Source organism: Salmo salar, chromosome ssa12, assembly GCF_905237065.1.
Source record: "Salmo salar chromosome ssa12, Ssal_v3.1, whole genome shotgun sequence".
Classification (NCBI taxonomy): Eukaryota; Metazoa; Chordata; class Actinopteri; order Salmoniformes; family Salmonidae; genus Salmo; species Salmo salar.
Window position 1 is genome coordinate 74173516 of NC_059453.1, and position 24086 is coordinate 74197601.

Here is a 24086-nt window from a genome sequence, read left to right on the forward strand (position 1 = left end):
ATGATACTAACATTTTCCCTGTACCCATCATCAGGTTGCTACAACCTAGCCTACGAAAGAAAGTTTACAACGAAGGTGCACAGGTCGAGAGATATTTGAGTAATCAAGGTGACAGACAGTGACACATTCAATACCGTCTTGCACACTCTTGCCTGCATCTAGCCACTAGCTGATCTAGGTTGTAAACATCCAACAGTTGCAAACGAGAGTTTCAATTGAACAAATTCAGGTATGTTTATCCCTGTTTCGGTCCATTTGCTTCCATTTAAGAAACGTTTTTCAATATTTTTTTTATTTCACTTTACTTCACCAGGTAGGCCAGTTGAGAACAAGTTCTCATTTACAACTGAGAACTGGCCAAGATAAAGCAAAGCAGTGTGACACAAACAACACAGTTACACATGGGATAAACAAACGTACAGTCAATAACACAATAGAAAAATCTATATACAGTGGGGGGAAAAAGTATTTGATCCCCTGCTGATTTTGTACGTTTGCCCACTGACAAAGAAAGGATCAGTCTAATTTTAATGGTAGGTTTATTTGAACAGTGAGAGACAGAATAACAACAAAAATATCCAGACAACCGCATGTCAAAAATGTTATAAATTGATTTGCATTTTAATGAGGGAAATAAGTATTTGACCCCCTCTCAATCAGAAAGATTTCTGGCTCCCAGGTGTCTTTTATACAGGTAACGAGCTGAGATTAGGAGCACACTCTTAAAGGGAGTGCTCCTAACCGCAGCTTGTTACCTGTAACAGAGACACCTGTCCACAGAAGCAATCAATCAGATTCCAAACTCTCCACCATGGCCAAGACCAAAGAGCTCTCCAAGGATGTCAGGGACAAGATTGTAGACCTGCACAAGGCTGGAATGGGCTATAAGACCATCGCCAAGCAGCTTGGTGAAAAGGTGACAACATTTTGGTGTGATTATTCGCAAATGGAAGAAACACAAAAGAACTGTCAATATCCCTCGGCCTGGGGCTCCATGCAAGATCTCACCTCATGGAGTTGCAATGATCATAAGAACGGTGAGGAATCAGCCCAGAACTACACGGGAGGATCTTGTCAATGATCTCAAGGCAGCTGGGACCATAGTCACCAAGACAACAATTGGTAACACACTACGCCGTGAAGGACTGAAATCCTGCAGCACCCGCAAGGTCCCCCTGCTCAAGAATACATATACATGCCTGTCTGAAGTTTGCCAATGAACATCTGAATGACTCAGAGGACAACTGGTGAAAGTGTTGTGGTCAGATGAGACCAAAATGGAGCTCTTTGACATCAACTCAACTCGCCGTGTTTGGAGGAGGAGGAATGCTGCCTATGACCCCAAGAACACCATCTCCACCGTCAAACATGGAGGTGGAAACATTATGCTTTGGGGGTGTTTTTCTGCTAAGGGGACAGGACAACTTCACCGCATCAAAGGGACGATGGACGGGGCCATGTACCGTCAAATCTTGGGTGAGAACCTCCTTCCCTCAGCCAGGGCATTGAAAATGGGTCGTGGATGGGTATTCCAGCATGACAATGACCCAAAACACACGGCCAAGGCAACAAAGGAGTTGCTCAAGAAGAAGCAAATTAAGGTCCTGGAGTGGCCTAGCCAGTCTCCAGACCTTAATCCCATAGAAAATCTGTGGAGGGAGCTGAAGGTTCGAGTTGCCAAACGTCAGCCTCGAAACCTTAATGACTTGGAGAAGATCTGTAAAGAGGAGTGGGACAAAATCCCTCCTGAGATGTGTGCAAACCTGGTGGCCAACTACAAGAAACGTCTGACCTCTGATTGCCAACAAGGGTTTTGCCACCAACTACTAAGTCATGTTTTGCAGAGGGTTCAAATACTTATTTCCCTCATTAAAATGCAAATCATTATATAACATTTTTGACATGCGTTTTTCTGGATTTTTTTGTTATTCTGTCTCTCACTATTCAAATAAATCTACCATTAAAATTATAGACTGATCATTTCTTTGTAAGTGGGCAAACGTACAAAATCAGCAGGTGATCAAATACTTTTTTCCCCCACTGTACAGTGTGTGCAAATGTAGTAAGATTAGGGAGGTAAGGCAATAAATAGGCCATAGTGGTGAAATAATTACAATTTAGCAATGAAACAATGGAGTGATAGATGTGCAGAAGATGAATGTGCAAGTAGAGATACTGGGGTCCAAAAGAGCAAAAAAACTAAAAACAATATGGGGATGAGGTAGTTGAGTGGGCTATTTACAAATAGGCTGTGTACAGATGCAATGATCGGTAAGCTGCTCTGACAGCTGATGCTTAAAGTTAATGAGGGAGATATAAGACTCCAATAGAATCGGCAGAATGAATGCACCCCTGATCACATGCAAACACAGAACTAGCAGCCACATAAACAGCATGATCACTTTGCTCATTGTATACATAATTCCTTCTCGCATCTACGCTCTCTCCTCCTCTCACCTTTTCCTTTCACTTGTGGACTTCAGTTCACAATACAACAGCTATCTGTGATGAAAAAACCTTTCCAAGCCGAACCTTCAAACCATAACCGCTACACACAGCCTACATCGTTGTCACCATATTAACGTCATAGTCAACATACACTATATATACAAAAGCATGTGGACACTAGGGATGCAACGGTACACAGCATGTTGTCGAATGGTTTGGTACGCGCCCTACGGTTCAATACGCACACGTGAACCGCGAAATTACGATATGCCTGTCATTTTCCTATAATTTCCGAAAGTTGCTTATTGCGCTGCAGACTACACGCACCTTGTACATTCAGATCCACAGGACCAGATGCGCAGTTTGTGAACAGGCTTGGCAGGCAACTGCTTGGGGCACAAGGCCGTTAGGGGTGTCCTGAGGGCTGACAAACTTTACTCCACAGCAATGTCTCAAAATGTGGCAACCGCAGTGACCACAACCCCCTCCCCCTTAAACAACCAATGGACGATTTGCAATGACATCTCAGTAGGAAACCTCCCTAAAGGGGACCCATGAAGAGATGGGAAACTAAAAACAAATATTCTCCCAGCTCCAACGTGACAATTGCGAGTGCTAGCGAGACAGAGAGAAGCAAATTTGAAGAGGCACCCTCGTTTTTCAAATCCGCTGTGTGGGAACATTTTGGATTCAGCGTTCAATACGATGACGAGGGTAAGAAGACCGTAAACAAACAAAGTACAGTCTGCAAGCATTGTTTTGCCACTGTCGGCTACTCGAGTGGAAACACTTCTAATATGATTTGTCATTTACGTCGCCATCACCCGGCCGTATCCCATGCAGGTGGAGCTGGAGCAAGGAGAGTCCACTCGTTAGTGAAAACACAACAATCTTTCGCTGCTGCCTTCCAACAACAATTTGCGACAAATTCAGAAAAACATAAAGAAATAACGAAACAGTGGGAGTATTCATAGCCAAAGATTTGCAGCCCTATTCGGTGGATACTGACTCAGGATTTCGTCACCTGATGAAAATTATTTAACAGTGTTACAATGTCCCCTCCCGCACACATTTCAGCAGCAAAGTAATTCCCAAACTCTATGAAACATCACGGAGAGAAATTGAAAACTAATTGACACAGACAACCTATCTAGCTCTCTCCACTGATAGTTGGACCTCCAGAGCAACTCAAAGCTACCTCACTACTTCACTATGTACTGATCTGGGAGATGAAGAGCTACGTGTTGCAAACTCATCCCCTGTATGAGAGTCATACAAGCGCACACTTTTGTTAAATATGAAGATAGTGAAACCGTACCGTGGCCCACAAACCGTGATACATACCGAACCGTGGGCCCACTGTACCGTTGCATCCCTACTGGACACCCCTTCAGATTAGTGGATTCGGGTATTTCAGCCACACCCGTTGTTGAAAGGTGTATACAATTGAGCACAGAGACATGCAATCTCCATCGACACACAATGGCAGTAGAATGGCCTTACTGAAGAGCTCAGTGACTTTCAACATGGCACCGTCATAGGATGCCACTTTTCCAACAAGTCAGTTTGTCAAATTTCGACCCTGCTAGAACTTGCCCGGTCAACTGCTGTTATTGTGAAGTGGAAATGTCTAGGAGCAACAACGGCTCAGCAACAAAGTGGTAGGTCACAAAAGCTCACAGAACGGGACCGTCGAGTTCTGAAGCACGAAGCATGTAAAAATCTTTGGTCCTCGGTTGCAACACTCACTACCGAGTTCTAAACAGCCTGGGAGCTTCATAAAATGGGAGCTTCATAAAATGGGTTTCTATGGCCAAGCAGCCGCATACAAGCCTAAGATCATCATGTGCAATGGCAAGCGTCGACTGGAGTGGTGTAAAGCTCGCCGCCATTGGACTCTGGAGCAGTGCCAACTGTAAAGTTTGGTGGAGGAGGAATAATGGTCTGAGGCTGTTTTTCATGGTTTGGTCTAGGCCCCTTTGTTTCAGTGAAGGGAAATCTTAACGCTACAGCATACAATTACATTCTAGATAATTATGTGCTTCCAACTTTGCAGCAACAGTTTGGAGAAGGCCCTTTCCTGTTTCATTATGACAATGACTCCATGCACAAAGCGAGGTCCATACAGAAATGGTTTGTCGAGATCTGTCTGGAAGAACTTGACAAGCCAGCAACGAGCCCTGACCTCAACCCCATAGAACACCTTTGGGATGAATTGGAAAGCTGACTGCAAGCCAGGCCTAATAGCCCAACATCAGTGTCCGATGTCACTAATGCTCTTGTGGCTGAATGGAAGCACGTCCCTGCAGCAATGTTCCATCATCTAGTGGAAAGCCTTCCCAGAAGAGTGGAGGCTGTTATAGCAGCAAAGGGGGGAATGAGAGGTTCGACGAGCAGGTGTCCACATACTTTTGGTCATGTAGTGTAGCTACTAGAACTAATGCATTAGTAAACCCGCTACAATCATGAAGAACAGTGTACAGCAAGCAGTTTAGCAGTTACACCGGTAGGCCCCAGTGGCAATAAATTAATAAAACCAAAAGCTTATCTTGACTTGGAAGAGTTCCAGTGTTGGATAGACATAGCCAGCTAGCTAACATAGCATACCTCTCTGTTTGTATTGGGTGTTTGAGTAGGCTAATCTAGCTAGCTGCATTTGCTTGCTAAGTAAGTGAAAGTGAGCATTTCGTGCAGTTCTACACATTTTGCAATGACTTATGCCATGTTAATATGATATCTGAGTGAGAGTGACTAACAAAATCAACGGTGGGCCACTGGAGAGACCGAGAGGGAGAGAAAAAGGAAAGAGATAGGAGTTTATATATGTCCGTTGGGTTTTCCTACAGACTTTAATGCATACCGTGTAAACACACAGGGATTGTCCTTTTGCACAACAGACCCTACATCCCAGCATTCCCTGGAAAGATATCCCATAATATCCCTGGGACTGACAGACAACAATTTAATGTTTCAGATTTCAGCCAAGTGCTCTAAGTACTATTTACCTCTCCACACCACAACATGTACAGATATGAATGCAAAGAATAGCGCTTTGATCTAAGCCCTCACACAGCCTACAAAACACATCTAACAGTAGAGCTATGTGCCAATGCATATTCAACAACACGGACCCATTGTGGCTGTAGATTCACCAATAGCCATAAAGACAGCGACTCAAATACACATGCATAAAGACAGTAGTATGGCACCAAACACACACACACGCACACATACAGACACACACTTTAGGAAACAAAAAGTGCCCTTTAACACTGGAGTGATAATCAGTGTCTACTCAGTGAATTTGCTTTCTGGCATTATTATAATGTTCCCTGTAGGACAAAAAAGTATATGATTAAATAATGCTAATGTATCCTCATGGCCTGAGAACCTGAGAACATTTTTCCCTTTCTTTAGACTTAAGGATTATACAGCAATGCCCTATAATGCGGTGAAAAATCTCCCCAAGTCCAAAGTTAATCTAAACACAGAGAAGTTATGCAATGCAGAACAGCACTTGAGGAACTCAAGCACAAAGCCAAGGACTGATTATTATACCAAAAAGAGAATAAGCACATTATTCAAGCAAATCAGCGATGGAAATCATGCAAATGAATGCAAGGTTTGCATTTGCTGGTTGAAAACGATGATTAATAGAAAAAAATATTGCGTTTTTCACCCAAAGAGAGAGGAGAGTGGATGCAAGGCAAGAGCTGACAAAGATTCATGAACCCTCTGATCCCACTCTGCCTATATCCATTATGAGGTAAACATATGTTTAAAAGTTATGTCGTGACACACAACTAAACTTTATACCATCTAAAAAATCCCATTGTCCACATATTGCGGGACACTGTTTTCTTTTTTATTCCTTCTGTTTTTGTGGTAAACAGCTGTTTACTTGGCCTATTGTTGAGGTCACACCCACCTTACTAAAGAGACAAACTGTTGAACTGCTAAATTGAGCACAGAATGTTCTAGTGAGGTGAGACAGCGAGAGAGAGAGAGCTGTGACCTACCTGTGTCCAGACTAAGGTTCAGGATGGTTCAGTCGTTTCCTCTCTTCAGCCCCAGCTAACAAGCAGCGTCCCTGTTAGGTCCTGTTAAAGTGATAATTGAAGGATACGTCCAGGCACCACAGGCTTCCTGTTGACCAGGGCGAAGGACAACTCAGTTTGTAGAAAAACTGCTGAGGCCTTGATGACGTGCTGTCCAAAACGGAATGTAGACATGGTGATGACTGCAGACCTGAAAGAGGGAAGAAGTGTTCAAATAAGGTGAACTGAGGCAAGACCGCTGCAGGGCTGTCTGTTAGGGTTCACTGGGTGTTCAGCAAATCACACTGCAGAAAGTATCTAAGGACAATACAAAGTACCACTTTCCAAAAAATCAACCGTTCATGAAACAGCTTTCAAGGTAGAGAAGTCTGACAAACAAGCATGAAATGTGTGTCATCATCTACAAATTTCAAACTGGTCTCTTTGTATCGAAAAGTCTCAATCATAACAGAAATGAAAGAATACCCAAGTGTGAGAAACATAGTAATGAGCAATACTGAGATACTAAACCATGCGCTTCACTGGAGCCAATTGCTCATTTTAAAGCTAGTTAAAACAAAAAGGATTGTCACTATTTGCAGCAGTTCGCTTGGTGAAATTGGGTTTGTGAAATGATGAGTCCTCTCATCGGAGTGTGTCACAGATATCAAGAGCACTGCCAAGATGACGTCACATATGACCAAGCCCTCTCTATCGACTGTCACAGATATCCCTGCTGGAAAAATCTATTACTGCAAACATAAAATATTTGAAAGTTATCTGTCTATGTTTCTGTAAGTACCACACTAGAATAATTGTTCTTCATCTATACAGGAATCCAGGTTTCAATTAGCATTGGCCAGCATTGGCCAGCATTCAATTAGACATGGGGGAAAAACATAAAATAATATATACTTTACCATGAACACTTGCCCTTCCCAACAAAGCAGAGTTAAAAAACTATAATACAAACACAAATAGTAACTGAAGAGGAATAAAACATACAATAATGAAGCTATATGCAGGGAGTACCAGGACCAGATCAATGTGCAGGGGTACGAGGTATTTGAGCTAGATATGAAGAGTTTCACAGACATGTACTTGTTTACAATCTAATCACTTGATGGTTTACTTTCAGAGAGACAAATAATCATGTTATTTTGCAAAATGCAATGTATCCGCCACACTCAGAGAAAAAAATGAATACTTTTTTATTTTTGTTATTTAACCTTCATTTAACCTGTTGGGGCTACAGGTTAGCAATGAACCCCGAGTCGGGATTGCTAACAAGGCTGGAAATTCAAAACATCAAAAATCTAATAATTTCAATTTCTCAAACAATCAATTATTTTACACAATTTAAAAGATAAACATCTCCTTAACCTGTTGGGGCTCGGGGGCAGTATTGAGAAATTTGTAAAAAATATGTGCCCATTTTTAACTGCCTCCTACACCAACTCAGAAGCTAGGATATGCATATTATTAACACATTCGGATAGAAAACACTCTGAATTTTCTAAAACAGTTTGAATGGTGTCTGTAAGTATAACAAAACTCATATTGCAGGCAAAAACCTGTGAAAAATAGATTTTAAAAAAATGTGAATTTTGTGACTGTACTATTTAGTGTCATTGTTTTATAGATACCATGGTGAGAAAGGATTCATTTCGCAACACCTACGGCTTCCACTAGATGTCAACGATCTTTATAAAGTTGTTTGAAGCGTCTATGATAAACAGAGAGCAAATTAGAATGCAAGGAAGTTGACATGTCGTCATTTCATTTTTTTGCGCCTGCGCATAAATCTGAGAAGCGTGAGTTTGTCATTAATTGTTTATCAAGACATAGGATAGGTTGTGTGAAAATATTACTGATGTTTAACGTTAAAAATGGACCAAAAGATTAATGCTAAACAAAGTTTGACATGTTTGAACGAACGTAAATAGATTATTTACTAGTTTTTTTTAGCTTTTCGGCGTGATTTTACAACCCCCCCCACCACGTTTTGTGGGAGCATAATGAACGCTAACTACTTGGTGTTATTTGGACATAAATTATGAACTTTGTCAAAAGAAACCACATTTGTTCCGGACCTGGGATTCCTGGCAGTGCCTTCTGATGGAGATAATCAAAGGTAAGGGGATATTTACAATGTTATTATCGATATTAGATGATGCTAACTGTATAGCATAGCTTATTGTTCTCAGCATAGCACCCCGTTTATTGCAAATTGTGATTTCCCAGTAAAGTTATTTTGAGATCTGGCCATTCGGTAGCAATTACGAGATGATAATATATTATTCTTTGAATGACAATATTATAATTTACCAATGTTTTCGAATAGTAATTTTGTTATGTTCACCGGAAGCATTTCAGAGAAGAAAAAAATCTGAATTTCACGCTACTGTAAAATGCTGTTTTTGGATATAAATATGAACTTGATGGAACAAAAAATGCATGTATTGTATAACATAATGTCCTAGGAGTGTCATCTGATGGAGATTGACAAAGGTTAGTGCATAATTCTAGCTGGTTTCTGCTTTTGGTGACGCCTGACCTTGAATTGAAAATGGATGTTTGTACTTTTGTGGCTATGTACTGTCCTAACATAATCTAACTTTATGCTTTTGCCGTAAAGCCTCTTTGAAAATCGAACAATGTGGTTAGATTAATTAAACATGTAGTTAGTTGTTTGTTACATTTGACTCTGTAAAACCTATCAGTACTACTTATATCTCTGAGAGTGTGGTGGATACATTGCAGAGTGCAAAATAACATGATTATTATATATTATTCAATACAATAATATGAGATCTGTATGTAAAACATTTCAAGTTTTTGTCATTTAGCACATGCTCCTCTCCAGAGCAACTTGCATTCATCTTAAGATAGCTAGGTGAGACAACCACATATCACAGTTGTAACGGCTGTCTGAAGAGAGAGTAGACCAAGGTGCAGCGGAGTTAGTGTTCATCTTCAGGAATTTATTAATGACGAGAGAACACTATACAAACATTAACAAAAACGACAGCCAAACAGTCCTGTCAGGAAAAACTCTAAACATAAACAATCCCCCACAAAACCCAAAGGAAAAACAGGCTCCTTATGTGTGACTCCCAATCAGCAACAACGAACTACAGCTGTGCCTGATTGGGAGCCACACACGGCCCAAAACAATGAAATACAAAAACATAGAAAAATGAACATAGAACGCCCACCCAATGTAACACCCTGGCCTAACCAAAATAAAGAACAAAAACCCCTCTCTATGGCCAGGGCGTTACAGTACCCCCCCCAAAGGTGCGGACTGCGGCCGCAAAACCTGATTCTGAAGGGGAGGGTCCGGGTGGGCCTTCTTACGGCGGCGGCACAGGTGCGGGATGTGGCCTCCGCTCCACCCTCGGTGTCGCCCACTTAGGTGGCGCCCCTGGCCGCCCGGGAGGACTGGCGGGCGACCCTGACTGCGCCCGGCTGGCGGGCGACCCTGGCGGCTCCGGGCTGGCAGGCGGCCCTGGCGGCTCCGGGCTGGCGGGCGGCCCTGGCGGCTCCGGGCTGGCGGGCGGCCCTGGCGGCTCCGGGCTGGCGGGCGGCCCTGGCGGCTCCGGGCTGGCGGGCGGCTCTGGCCCAGGATTCACCAGGCTGGGGAGACATGAAGGAGGCCTGGCCCTGGGCGCAGGCACAGGACAAACCAGGCTGGGGAGACATGAACGAGGCCTGGCCCTGGGCGCAGGCACAGGACTCACCAGGCTGGCGGGCGGCTCTGGCGGCCCCGGGCTGGCGGGCGGCTCTGGCGGCTCTGGCCCAGGATTCACCAGGCTGGGGAGACATGAAGGAGGCCTGGTCCTGGGAGGAGGCACAGGATAAACCGGGCTGTGGGGGAGCACTGGAGTTCTGGTACTTAGGCTATTTACCCACACTCCAGGCTGAATGCCCACTTTGGCCCGGCACGGGCGGAGCGCAGGCATTGGGCGAACTGGACCCTCCCAGCGCCCTGGAGACACAGTGCGCAGAGCCGGTGCAGGATAACCTGGACTGAAAAGGCGCACTGGAGACCAGACGCACTGAGCCGGCACAATTCGTCCTGGCTCGATGCCTGCACTCGCATGGCACTTGCGGGGGGCTGGCCTATAGCGCACCGGGCTATGCACGCGCACTGGAGACACCGTGCGCTTCACAGCATAACACGGTGTCTTACCAGTACCACGCTGCCTGCCGTAAGCACGGGGAGTTGGCCCAGAATTCCTTCATGGTTCCGCCACACTCCCCGTGTGCCCCCCCCCCAACATTTTTTTGGGCTGCCTCTCGTGCCTGTTGCGCTCCCTCGCTTCGTACCAGCGCCTCTCAGCTATCGCCGCCTCGATCTCCCACTGCGGGCGGCGATACTCCCCAGCCTGAGCCCACGGTCCACCTCCGTCGAGCAATTCCTCCCATCTCCAGGAATCCTGAACGCACCTCTCCATCTCTTCCAAAGTCCATGAGTCCATATTTCCCCTCTTCTGGTGCTTCTCTTTCCTCCGCTGCTTGGTCAGTTGTTGGTGGGGGATTCTGTAACGGCTGTCTGAAGAGAGAGTAGACCAAGGTGCAGCGGAGTTAGTGTTCATCTTCAGGAATTTATTAATGATGAGAGAACACTATACAAACATAAACAAAAATGACAGCCAAACAGTCCTGTCAGGAAAAACTCTAAACAGAAACAATCCCCCACAAAACCCAAAGGAAAAACAGGCTCCTTATGTGTGACTCCCAATCAGCAACAACGAACTACAGCTGTGCCTGATTGGGAGCCACACACGGCCCAAAACAAAGAAATACAAAAACATAGAACGCCCACCCAATTTAATACCCTGGCCTAACCAAAATAAAGAACAAAAACCCCTCTCTATGGCCAGGGCGTTACAACAGTCAAATATACAGGATATAAACCTTCTATTCCAGCTAAACAACGGATATATAGGATTTTATTTAAAAAAAATCTAAAACCTATTAACTACAAATCTGATAACAGTTATATTATACACGCTAATGAAAGTAGCCATAAGCAATAATTTCTGATGAAAAACTAAAATAAAAAAATTGGTGTATATAGCATTTTGGAAATAAACTCTTCATATGTACATAAAGGAAGGGTAAAGTGACTAGGCATGAGGATTGTAATAGTCTTGGTTATAGTTAAATATAAGATACTTTTATTTGTAGGTTCTTTTCAATGTGTGACCACATTTAATAACATAAATGTCAAGTAACAAAACGACATGCAACTGAATGCTAAGTAGCCATGTTCCCAACTTCCCTTATGCTCTCGTGCAGGTATTCCCGAACTGGGGTACGTCGGGGGTACGCCAAATTCAAATGTGATTCACATTTTAAAAAATGAAAACCTAAAATCCAACGGGGTTATACATTTGGGTGAGGTTTTTTTCTCACCTGAGTAGCCCCAATTCACTGCCAAAAATAAAATTAATCTGTCTAGTGTTCAGCGAAATTAGAACACAATGTCAAATACAGTTAGCCTAGTCAAATAATTAACATCCAATCACATTAACTGTTACTCTCTCGCGGGAATTCCATTAATGGTCCGTATATAGCCAAACGTAGCTGCTGCTCATTCCAATTCCTCAAATGTATTAATTGTTTAAAAAAGGCCCACCTCCATAGAGACACATACCAGCTCTACTGGTAGTACTGCTACTACCAGCAGTACTACACCTGCATCTGTCGACGACACAAATTGTTCTGTTTCCACGAGCACATCCAATGCTAGCATCAGTATTTCTACATTTCTTGTTAGCCCAGCAAGCATGGACACTGACAGTTGTGAATCTGATGCAGCCGAAGAGCTACTGTCCCCTTACCTGGGAAAGCACCAAACAACAGACAGGGACGTTGGACTATCGAAGAGGCGCAAATATGATGAGAACTACAGTCGTGGCCAAACGTTTTGAGAATGACACAAATGTTAATTTCCACACAGTTTGCTGCATCAGTGTCTTTAGATATTTTTTGTCAGATGTTACTATGGAATACTGAAGTATAATTACAAGCATTTCATAAGTGTCAAAGGCTTTTATTGACAATTACATGAAGTTGATGCAAAGAGTCAATATTTGCAGTGTTGATCCTTCTTTTTCAAGACCTCTGCAATCCGCCCTGGCATGCTGTCAATTAACTTCTGGGCCACATCCTGACTGATGGCAGCCCATTCTTGCATAATCAATGCTTGGAGTTTGTCAGAATTTGTGGGGTTTTGTTTGTCCACCCGCCTCTTGAGGATTGACCACAAGTTCTCAATGGGATTAAGGTCGGGGGAGTTTCCTGGCCATGGACCCAAAATATCGATGTTTTGTTCCCCGAGCCACTTAGTTATCACTTTTGCCTTATGGCAAGATGCTCCATCATGCTGGAAAAGGAATTGTTCGTCACCAAACTGTTCCTGGATGGTTGGGAGAAGTTGCTCTCGGAGGATGTGTTGGTACCATTCTTTATTCATGGCTGTGTTCTTAGGCGAAATTGTGAGTGAGCCCACTCCCTTAGCTGAGAAGCAACCCCCCCACATGAATGGTCTCAGGATGCTTTACTGTTGGCATGACACAGGACTGATGGTAGCGCTCACCTTGTCTTCTCCGGACAAGCTTTTTCCGGATGCCCCAAACAACCGGAAAGGGGATTCATCAGAGAAAATGACTTTACCCCAGTCCTCAGCAGTTCAATCCCTGTACCTTTTGCAGAATATCAGTCTGTTCCTGATGTTTTTCCTGGAGAGAAGTGGCTTCTTTGCTGCCCTTCTTGACACCAGGCCATCCATCCATCTTCGCCTCACTGTGCGTGCAGATACACTCACACCTGCCTGCTGCCATTCCTGAGCAAGCTCTGTACTGGTGGTGCCCCGATCCCGCAGCTGAATCAACTTTAGGAGATGGTCCTTGCGCTTGCTGGACTTTCTTGGGCACCCTGAAGCCTTCTTCACAACAATTGAACCGCTCTCCTTGAAGTTCTTGATGATCCGATAAATGGTTGATTTAGGTGCAATCTAACTGGTAGCATTATCCTTGCCTGTGAAGCCCTTTTTGTGCAAAGCAATGATGACGGCACGTGTTTCCTTGCAGGTAACCATGGCTGACAGAGAAAGAACAATGATTCCAAGCACCACCCTCCTTGTGAAGCTTCCAGTCTGTTATTCGAACTCAATCAGCATGACAGAGTGATCTCCAGCCTTTTCCTCGTCAACACTCAGACCTGTGTTATTGAGAGAATCACTGACATGATGTCAGCTGGTCCTTTTGTGGCAGGGCTGAAATGCAGTGGAAATGTTTTTGGGGGATTCAGTTCATTTGCATGGCAAAGAGGGACTTTGCAATTAATTGCAATTCATCTGATCACTCTTCATAACATTCTGGAGTATATGCAAATTTCAATCATACAAACTGAGGCAGAAGACTTTGTGAAAATTAATATTTGTGTCATTCTCAAAACCTTTGGCCATGACTGCACATTGATTTGGGGTTCACTTATTTTTGGAGTAGTGTCTTTCCTCAGCCACAGTGTGTTATTTGTGTAAAAGTACTATCTATCTCTCAACTCGATGAAACCTTCACTCTTGCGCAGACATTTAGAAACAAAACATGCCAATTTGAAAAATAAGGCACAGGAGTTTTTGGAGAATTTTGTGAGAATTAAAACGACTTTTGAGTAGTAAGACATGTATAAAAGCAACAGATACCATTAATAAGAAGGGACTCAAAGCGACTTATATGGTGAGCTACCAAGTGGCTAGGACAGGCAAGCCCCATACTATTGTGAAGGACTTAATTCTTCCTGCTACCGCGGATATGGCTGGGACAATGCTGGGGGAAAAGGCCCAACAAATCTATACAGACAATGCCTTCATCTAACAACACCATTTCACGATGCATCAGTGACATGGCAGGAGATGTTTTGAAACAATTACAGCAGGATGAGTCAACAGACGTGGCGGATCTGGCACAGCTCCTGGTATATGTCGTTACGTTTAGGGGGGTCAATTAAGGAAGACATCCTCTTCTGCAAACCACTGGAAACCAGGAGAACAGGAGAGGATATTTTTTAAGTACTGGACAGCTTTGTGACATCAAATTGACTTTGGTGGTCAAGATGTGTTGGTATCTGTACTGATGGCGCAAAAGCCATGACAGGGAGACATAGTGGAGTGGTAACGCGATTGCAAGCAGTTGGCTCCTGCCAGAGAGCGGGACTGGACACCAAGGGTTACATGGTCGCTGACCATATCATTGCATAATACAGAAAGGACACGAGAGTTCAGGGGCCTTGTTTTAACAAAGTTAACCATTTTCATTATAGTGTACAAAACATCTTGCAGAGTTACAGTTGAAGTTGGAAGTTTACATACACTTACGTTGGAGTCATTAAAACTTGTTTTTCAACCACTCCAGAAATGTCTTGTTAACAAACTATAGTTTTGGCAAGTCGGTTAGGACATTTACTTTGTGCATGACACAAGTAATTTTTCCAACAATTGTTTAAAGACAGATTATTTGACTTATCATTCACTGTATCACAATTCCAGTGGGTCAGAAGTTTACATACACTAAATTGACTTTGGTGCGAAAAGTGCAAATCAATCCCAGAACAACAGCAAAGGACCGTGTGAAGATGCTGGAGGAAACAGGTACAAAAGTATTTATATCCACAGTAAAACGAGGCCTATATCGACATAACCTGAAAGGCCGCTCAGCAAGGAAGAAGCCACTGCTCGAAAATCGGCATAAAAAAGCCAGACTACGGTTTGCAACTGCACATCGGGACAAAGATTGTACTTTTTGGAGAAATGTCCTCTGGTCTGATGAAACAAAATTAGAACTGTTTGGCCATAATAACCATCGTTGTGTTTGGAGGAAAAATGGGGACGCTTGCAAGCTGAAGAACACCATCCCAACCGTGAAGCACAGGGGTGGCAGCATCATGTTGTGGGGGTGCTTTACTGCAGAGGGACTGGTGCACTTCACAAAATAGATGGCATCATCAGGCAGGAAAATTATGTGGATATATTGAAGCAACATCTCAAGACATCAGTCAGGAAGTTAAAGCTTGGTCGCAAATGGGTCTTCCAAATGGACAATGACCCAAAGCATACTTTCAAAGTTGTGGCAAAAAGGCTTAAGGACAACAAAGTCAAGCTATTGGAGTGGCCATCACAAAGCCCTGACCTCAATCCTATAGAAAATGTGTGGGCAGAACTGAAAAAGTGTGTGCGAGCAAGGAGGCCTACAAACCTGACTCAGTTACACCAGCTCTGTCAGGAGGAATGGGCCAAAATTCACCCAACTTATTGTGGGAAGCTTGTGGAAGGCTACCCAAAACATTTGACCCAAGTTAAAACATTTAAAGGCAATGCTACCAAATACTAATTGAGTGTATGTAAACTTCTGACCCACTGGGAATGTGATGAAAGAAATAAAAGCTGAAATAAATCATTCCCTCAACTATTATTCTGACGTTTCACTTTCTTAAAATAAAGTGGGGATCCTAACTGACCTAAGACAGGGAGTTTCTACTAGGATTAAATGTCAGAAATTGTGAAAAACATAGTTTAAATGTATTTGGCTAAGGTGTATGTGAACCTCCGACTTCAACTGTATGTGCATTCCTTCAAGCACACCCTTCTCATTAACCTGTGGTGAATTATTCACAATTTTCGATGAACAAATAAGCTTTTATATGTAAGATGGCTAAATAAAGAGCAAAATTATTGATTATTATTATATTATTATTTGTGCCCTGGTCCTATAAAAGCTCTTTGTCACTTCCCACGAGCCGGGTTGTGACAAAAACTCACACTCATTCATTATGTTTAATAAATGTATCGTACAGTGCGTGTGTGGCAGGCTTACAATGATGGCAAAAAAACAATATTTGAGAGTTCACTGACCCTGGTGTTAGAGCGGATACGCAGCTGGAGGTTGAATGTTTGAAGGATTAACCCATTCATCACATCGACCTCTTTAATAAAACATTGCCCAATCGTTTATCAACGGTATGTTTACATTCAAACTCTGTCTACTGTTATTACATAATGTATCTATCAAGGGGACAGTTTACAATCACAACTGAACCTTTACTGTGAGCATAACCCATAAAGTAACTTCTTATCTTCTCAAAACTATACCTGTAACTATGTTAAACACCACAGTTAACCTTAACTGTTCTGGCTTTGGCTAGCCAACAAGCACGCTCATAAACAGAATAAACAACATTCAATGTATCTTTAAACCATGATCTTTTTTTTCCTTCTTTTTTATTTTAGAGAAGTGATCTTTCTTTCAAAGTTTTACAGGTCCAGTCTCCCTACTGGCTTTCTCACTCGTCCTGAACATGTGACATTAGTCCCGATTCCTGGAAGAGTCACATCCCTGTGAGGAGAAACAGTTTGTGTCTCCCCTGACTCACCAGACACCTCAGAGGTCATGGGCACATTCTTTGTGATCTGATCTGGTGTCCTTGTGCTTGGCACTAACTGTAGATGGTGCCTTTTCCTTCTGAACTGCCCTCCTTGGGCAGTTTCCACCCGGTATGACTGTGGGGTGGAGCTGGGGCCTTGAACAACAGCTGGTGTCATCCAGTGTTTTGTCCATCAAGATTCATGAGCACTGTGTCCCCAGGGCTGTGATGGAAGATTTCTGACTTCATTCATGCGGTCGTAGTAAAACGCTGGCTTCCGTTTTGCAGCAGCGTCTGCCTGTCTGACCTCCTGGTCAGGCCAGTTGGTTTCAGATTCTCTTCCAATGAAGGGAGGGTTGTCCTGATACTTCTCCCCATCAGTAGATCAGCCGGGCTGAAACCTGTCGATGTTGAGGGAGTGGCTCTGTATGTCAGCAGAGCGAGCAGAGGGTCTGTCTGCTTGAGCATCCACTTGGCTGTCTGTACAGCTCTCTCCACATGTCCATTACTCTGTGGGAAGTGGGGCCGCTTGTCAAATGTATGAAGTAATACTCCTTACTGAGTTATTTTAGCTCTGTACTTGCCAACTGGGGGCCATTATTGCTAACCATGCTGTTGAACTGGGGGCCATTATCGCGACTGGTTTCCAGTCCTCACCATGCTGTTGAAGTAGGACGCCTCTACTCCGCAGCTGCTGGCATCAGCTAACATTGCTGTAGGCTCCCTGGAATCATAATAAGTTAACACAGTAGCAGTGGTTAGTGAGTGTTTAAGTCTCTGAAATGCTGCCTCCTGTGTGTGTCCCCAGGCCCACTCTACCTTTGTTTTGAGGAGCTCGTAGAGCGGCTGCCCCACAGTAGACAGCTCCGGAATGTATTTCCCCAGATACTGTACCATCCTGAGGAAACGCTTCAGCTCGCATATGGTCTGAGGCTGGGGGAAGTTGCTTATCCTCATGACCTTTTCCAGGTCTGGCCTGATTCTGTTTATGTCAATGATGTGCACCAGGAAGAAAAGCTGGCTTTGTTTGAACTTACACTTGTGGTTATTGAGCTTGAGGCCTGTTGCTTCAACGACTGAGCACGTTTCCCAGGCACTTGTCATGTTTCTGCTCAGAGTTGGCATAGATCAGTACATCGTCCATGTATATAGCCACACCCTCGAGCCATGCAGAGTTTCCGTCATTTTCCTTTGAAAAATCTTGGGGGCACTGGTTATCCCAAACAGGAGAAGTTTGAAACAGGGGTGAGTAGTCAGTCAGAAAGTAGTCAGCTTGCTACTCTCCTCATGAAGAAGGATTTGGTAGAACCCACTAGTTGCATCTAGCGAGGTGGACACTTCGGCTCCTGACAGTTTTGACACAATTTCCTTCTTTTCACTACTTTGTTCAGTGGTTTTAGATCAACTGTCATGGTCGTGATAATGGACGGACCAAGGCGCAGCGTGTGTTGAGTTCCACATCTTTATTTGCAGTGAAAACTTAAACGAAAAACAATAAACATACAACTACGTCGTGCTGAATGCACTCACACAAAACAATATTCCACAAAAGCAGGTGGGAACAGGGACACCTTAAGTATGATCCCCAATTAGAGACAACGATAATCAGCTGCCTCTAATTGGGAACCATACTCAATCCCAAACATAGAAATGAATCGACTACAACACCATAGAGAACCAAGGGCTCTCTATGGTCAGGGCATGACAGTACCCCCCCCCGGCTCCGGTGCGGGTCATAGCCCCGCCCAGACCCTGGATCCGGCCATGGCGACGGGCTGACTGGGCATCAGCCATGCCTGGACTGGGCATCAGCGCAGAGGAATGCTCCTGCCAGGGAGCGGGACTGGACACCGTGCCTGGACTGGGCACCGGCACAGAGGAAGGCTCCGGTCATGGCAAGTCGATAGAAATGAATCGACTACAACACCCCTAGTCACGCCCTGACCTACAACACCCCAGAGAGCCCTTGGTTCTCAGGGTGTGACATCGACACAGATTGGTATGTTGTCATTTGGCTCTAGCAAAATAGCACTGGCACCATAGCAGCACACCATTCTGTCGGCTCTATTACTTTTATCGCTATGTCCTCATTTTCCATGCGATTTAGCTCCCTTTTCACTTTAACCATTAGCGGCACTCACCTGTCTGCATGTACTGCGTATAGCTGGGCATACTCTTTTAAGACTATTTTCACTGGTTCAGTTTTTAGCTTCCCGCAGGACCCGAAAACATCACTGACCTTATTTCTGCATTTAACCAGGCCCATATCTACAGCATTTACACGGCTAAGCAGATTCTTGACACCCCCTCCTGGTATCACATACACAAGGAATCTGTACTGTTGTCCTTTGTAACTAGTGTTAGCCTGAAACTGACCTAGACACTTTAACTCGACCCCTGGGCTGCTCAGATGCACTTCAGCGGGGTGCAATTTTCTCCTCAGTGAGAGTTGGTTAAAAGTCTCTTCACTAATAATGCTTGCGTCTGCGCCTGTGTCTATTTTAAAGCTTGTAGGGGTGCCCCCTATGTTGAGCAGTGCAGTCCAGTTTTTCTCACTAGCCTCCTTGCTAACTGAGCCCAGAACATGGACTTGATCTATCTCTTCTGTGATGTCACAGATTGTGGTTTGCTTTTACACACACATTCCCAATGTCCTTTCTTATTTTAGTTGTTGCAAGTTCTTTTGAATGCTGAGCATTTTCCCGGTTAGCATGTCTGCTTTTACCACATCTTTCACAGTTCCTTGCATTGTGGCTTGTTTTAGTGCCACCATATCCTTGACTCATGCCCCTTTTCTCCCCATAGCCTGCTCTCGTTCTATCGGAGATGCTGCTAGCTACATACTGTATTAGGCCGTGCTGCGGTTCCCCCATCTGCAAACTAATCTGCTTAGCAACATCCCCAGACTGCCGCACTTTTTGAATAGCCTGTGCTAACGTCAATGTCGGCATCAACTGTAACTTTTGATTGAATTCTTTGTCTGTGATGCCCACTACTAAACGGTCTCGGATATGTTCTTCCCTTTTAGCACCGAAATCACAGTTCTCAGATAGCTCAGACAGTTCTCAAGGAGCTCTGATGTACAGTACATTCTGCCTTTTCTCTCTCTCTTTGGCTGCATTGGTAAAAAAAAAATGCGCGCTCGTTAATGAGATTCCGTTGTGGAATGAAGTAGTTGTCATACTTTCCCAACACTATATCAAAGTTTGTTTCATCCTCCTCCTGAGCGAATTCAAATGAGCTGAGTATTTTCTCTGCCTCACTGCCCATTCCGTAGATTAGTGAACTGACCTGGACGACTCCATCATCTTTGTCCAGTTTTGTTGCAGTCATGAAACGGCAGAATCTCTGTCTCTACTCCGGCCATTCTGCGGGGCTTTCGAACTTGAATTGCTTTGGCGGGTTTAACTTTTTAGTCGTCCTCGTTGTTAGATTTGATGGTCGGCTACACAAAGTCTACTTCTGACACCATGTGATGGCCTTGGTTATAGTTAAATATAAGATACTTTTATTTGTAGGTTATTTGTAGGTTATTTTCAATGTGTTAAGTAGTCATGTTCTCAACTGCCCTCATGCTCTAGCACAGTGGTTCCCAAACTTTTTCGGTTACTGTACCACCAACTGAATTTTGCTCTGTCCGGAGTACCCTTAAGTACCGCCTCAAGTGCATTTTATCATTAGGCCAATGTTCTCATGAGTCTTCTCAAGTACCCTCTGTGGATAGGCCAAGTGCCCTCTGTGGATAGGCCAAGTGCCCTCTGTGGATAGGCCAAGTACCCTCTGTGGATAGGCCAAGTATCCTCTGTGGATAGGCCAAGTACCCCCAGGGGTCCTAGTACCCCTGGTTGGGAACCACTGTTCTTGTGCATGCACACAAGTAACAATATGAATTAACCCATTAATCACAAGGATAGATAATTATAAGAGTAAATTAATGAACCGAGTAGCAGTAGCATATGATGAGTGTAAAAGTGTGTGTGTGTGTGTGTGTGTGTGTGCACATAGCAGAGTGCAGAGTGAACAGGTAGCAGAGTGAACAGTCTGTGGTTTGGGTGGCTGAAGTCTTTGGCAATCTTCCTCTGACACCGCCTGATATAGAGGTCCAGGATGGCAGGGAGCTTGGCCCCAATGATTTACTGGACCATCCGCACCACCGTCTGTAGCACTTTGCGGTCAAGGGCGGTGCATTTGCCATACCAAGCTTTGATGCAGCCAGTTAAGATTCACTAGATGGTGCAGCTGTAGAACTTTTTGAGGATCAGAGAGCCCATGTGAAATAATTTCAGCCTCCTGAGGGGGAAGAGGCGCTGTAGTGCCCTCTTCACAACTTTGCGGGTGTGTGTGGACCATGTTAAGTCCTTAGTGATGTGTATGCCAAGGAACTTGAAGCTTTTGACCCACTCCACTACAGCCCCATCATTGTGGATGGGGGCATGCGTTCCCCTCTTTCTACTGTAGTCCACGATCAGCTATTGTTATTGTTGACCTGGAACCACACAAGCAAGTCTCTGACCTCCTCTCTGTAGGCTCCCGTTTCATCAGCAAACTTGATGATGGTGTTGAAGTTGTGCGTGGCCATGCAGTCGTGGGTGAACATGGAGTGCTGGAGGGTATTATGCACGCACCCCTGAGGGGCCCTGTATTGAGGGTCAGCATGGCGGATGTGTTGTTGCCTACCCTCACCACCTGGGGCCGGCCTGTCAGGAAGTCCAGGATCCAGATGCAGAGGGAGGTGTTCAGTCCCAGGGACCCTAGCATGTTGATGAGCTTTGAGGGGACTATGGTGTTGAATGTTGAGCTGTAGTCTATAAACAGCATTCTCACATAGAAATGTCCCCTCTTGTCCAGGTGGGAGAGGGCAGTGTGAAGTGCAATTGAGATTGCTGTCTTCTGTGAATCTGTTGGGGAAGCATGCAAATTGGAGTAGGTGTCTGGGTTGATGGTGTTAATGTGTGTCATGACCAGCCATGTAAAGCACTTTATAATTACAGATGTGAGTGCTACAGGGTGATAGTTATTTTGGTATATTACATTGGAGTTCTCAGGAACAGGGACAATGACGGTCAGCTTGAAACATGTTGGGACTACAGACTGGGACAAGGAGAGATTGAAAATGTCATTGAAGACACTTGCCAGCTGGTCTGTGCATGTTCTATGAACGAGCCCTGGTATTCCATCTGGCCCGGCGGCTTTGCAAGTGTTAACCTGTTTAAAAGTTTTACTCACATTGGCCATGGAGAGCGAGATCACACAGTCATTCCGAACAACAGGGGCTTTCATGCAAGACTCTGCATTGTTTTCCTCAAAGTGAACATAAAAAGCATTCGTAAAGTCACTGTGGGGAAGACGTCGTCTATGCACTTATTGATGAAGCCCGTGACTGATGTGGTAAACTACTCAATATTATCGGATGAGTCCCAGGACATTTACCAGTCTGTACTAGCAAAACAGTCTTGTAGCCTCGTGTTTGCTTTATCAGACCATCAGACCACTTCTGTATTGAGCACGTCACTGGTACTTCCTGTTTGGGCTTTTGTTTGTAAACAGGAAGCAGGAGGATAGAGTCATGGTATGATTTGCCGAAAAAGAGGTTGAGGGCCTTGTATGTAGTTCTGTGGGTAGAATAATAGTGGTCTAGAGTTTTAGCATCCCTAGTGGCGCAGGAGACGTGTTGGTAGAAGTGAGGTAGAAACGCAGAAACGCTGCCTCTGGGTGTGTGGTTTCTTGTTTGTTTATGACCCAATACAGTTTGTTGAGTGACAAAGTGGTGTTGGCTTGTGGAGGAATGTAGACAGCTGTGATAATAATTACAGATAAGAACTCTCTTTGTAGGTAAAAAAAAGACTGCAGCTTACCATGAGGTATTCCATATCAGGTGAGCAAAAGCTTGAGATTTCCTTCACACTGGAAGCAGTGCACCAGTTGTTGTTTATGAAGAGGTACACCTCTCCAACTTTGGAATTGCCTGAGGCTGCGGTCATCTGATCGTGCCGCTGCATGGAGAAACCACTGAGAACTATGTTCATAGATTGAGCCAGCCAAGTTTCTGCAAGGTATATAATATTGCAGTTTTTGAAGTCTCTCTAATAGCAGACTCTCGAACGAAGCTCATCCATCTTATTCTTGAGTAACTGGAGGGGATTGCAACTCTCTCTAAACTATAACTAGGGCCCAGTTATAGTTTCCTGTTTAGACTAGTATGTCAAAATCCTTGGCTACATACTGTGCTGTGGTATAGTCTGCACCAATGGCCTACCTACACAAATACATGACTTTGAGGCTGAAAATGAAATTCAGAAGCACAGAGTGCGTAAAATTACCAGAGTAAAAAATAAACAAAAAATCCTCTAGGATGCATCCCTCTCTAAAAACGTTCTGTGACCGCTCAATTTAATTACACCTAATGACTGTGAGGATCCACTTTTGAAATGTGTGAATTACTTATTGTAATGAGGTTAAATGAGGCCTAAGCGATTACACGGGCCTGTCTCCGAGGGCTCTGTGGCCCAACAGAGGCTGCATGGGAGAGGAGACTAAGGAGACGGGCTGAGGCCTGGAGATAATCATGCTGTGTTTCTCTCTCTCAGCGTCTCCGTCACACTCTCTCCGTTTCCGCACTCTCTGCACTGCAACATGGTGCCTTTGGTACAGTAAGCACACATAGAGAGGAGAGAAGCAAAAGAAAGATGGAACTTGAGAAAAAGAGAAGCTGAGCCCTGGGTGGATTTGGAACTGGTCCCAGCAGACACATTCACACATAAGCTCACCAGCTGTCTCCTGCATTAATATTCCAAATGGACTCCAACAATTCCACCAAAAAAAATGTGAATAAAGAATTTAGTTTATTGCACACAGCAATGACCCAATTAACATTAGCTTTGGACCATTTTCATCAAAGTTATTTTAAAATGCTATAGCCCTTTAAGTTTGGCAACATTGAAACCACTGTGTGTGTGTGTGTGTGTGTGTGTGTGTGTGTGTGTGTGTGTGTGTGTGTGTGTGTGTGTGTGTGTGTGTGTGTGTGTGTGTGTGTGTGTGTGTGTGTGTGTGTGTGTGTGTGTGTGTGTGTGTGTGTGTGTGTGTGTGTCAGTGGAGGCTCCTGAGAGGAGGAAGGGGAGGACCATCCCACTCAGAAATTCTGAAAAAGTAACATTAAAATAGTTGTCATTT

General features: G+C 44.2%; 1 protein-coding gene across 1 annotated transcript in view; it reads right to left on the reverse strand.

Annotated features, from left to right (window-relative positions):
- fhit (fragile histidine triad diadenosine triphosphatase) overlaps positions 1-24086 on the reverse strand; it is a 128570-nt gene that overhangs the window by 12613 nt on the left and 91871 nt on the right. The window contains 1 exon segment of the mRNA NM_001141592.2: positions 6468-6696. Within this exon segment, the coding sequence (NP_001135064.1) occupies positions 6552-6680 (129 nt within the window). The 5' untranslated portion in view covers positions 6681-6696 and the 3' untranslated portion in view covers positions 6468-6551.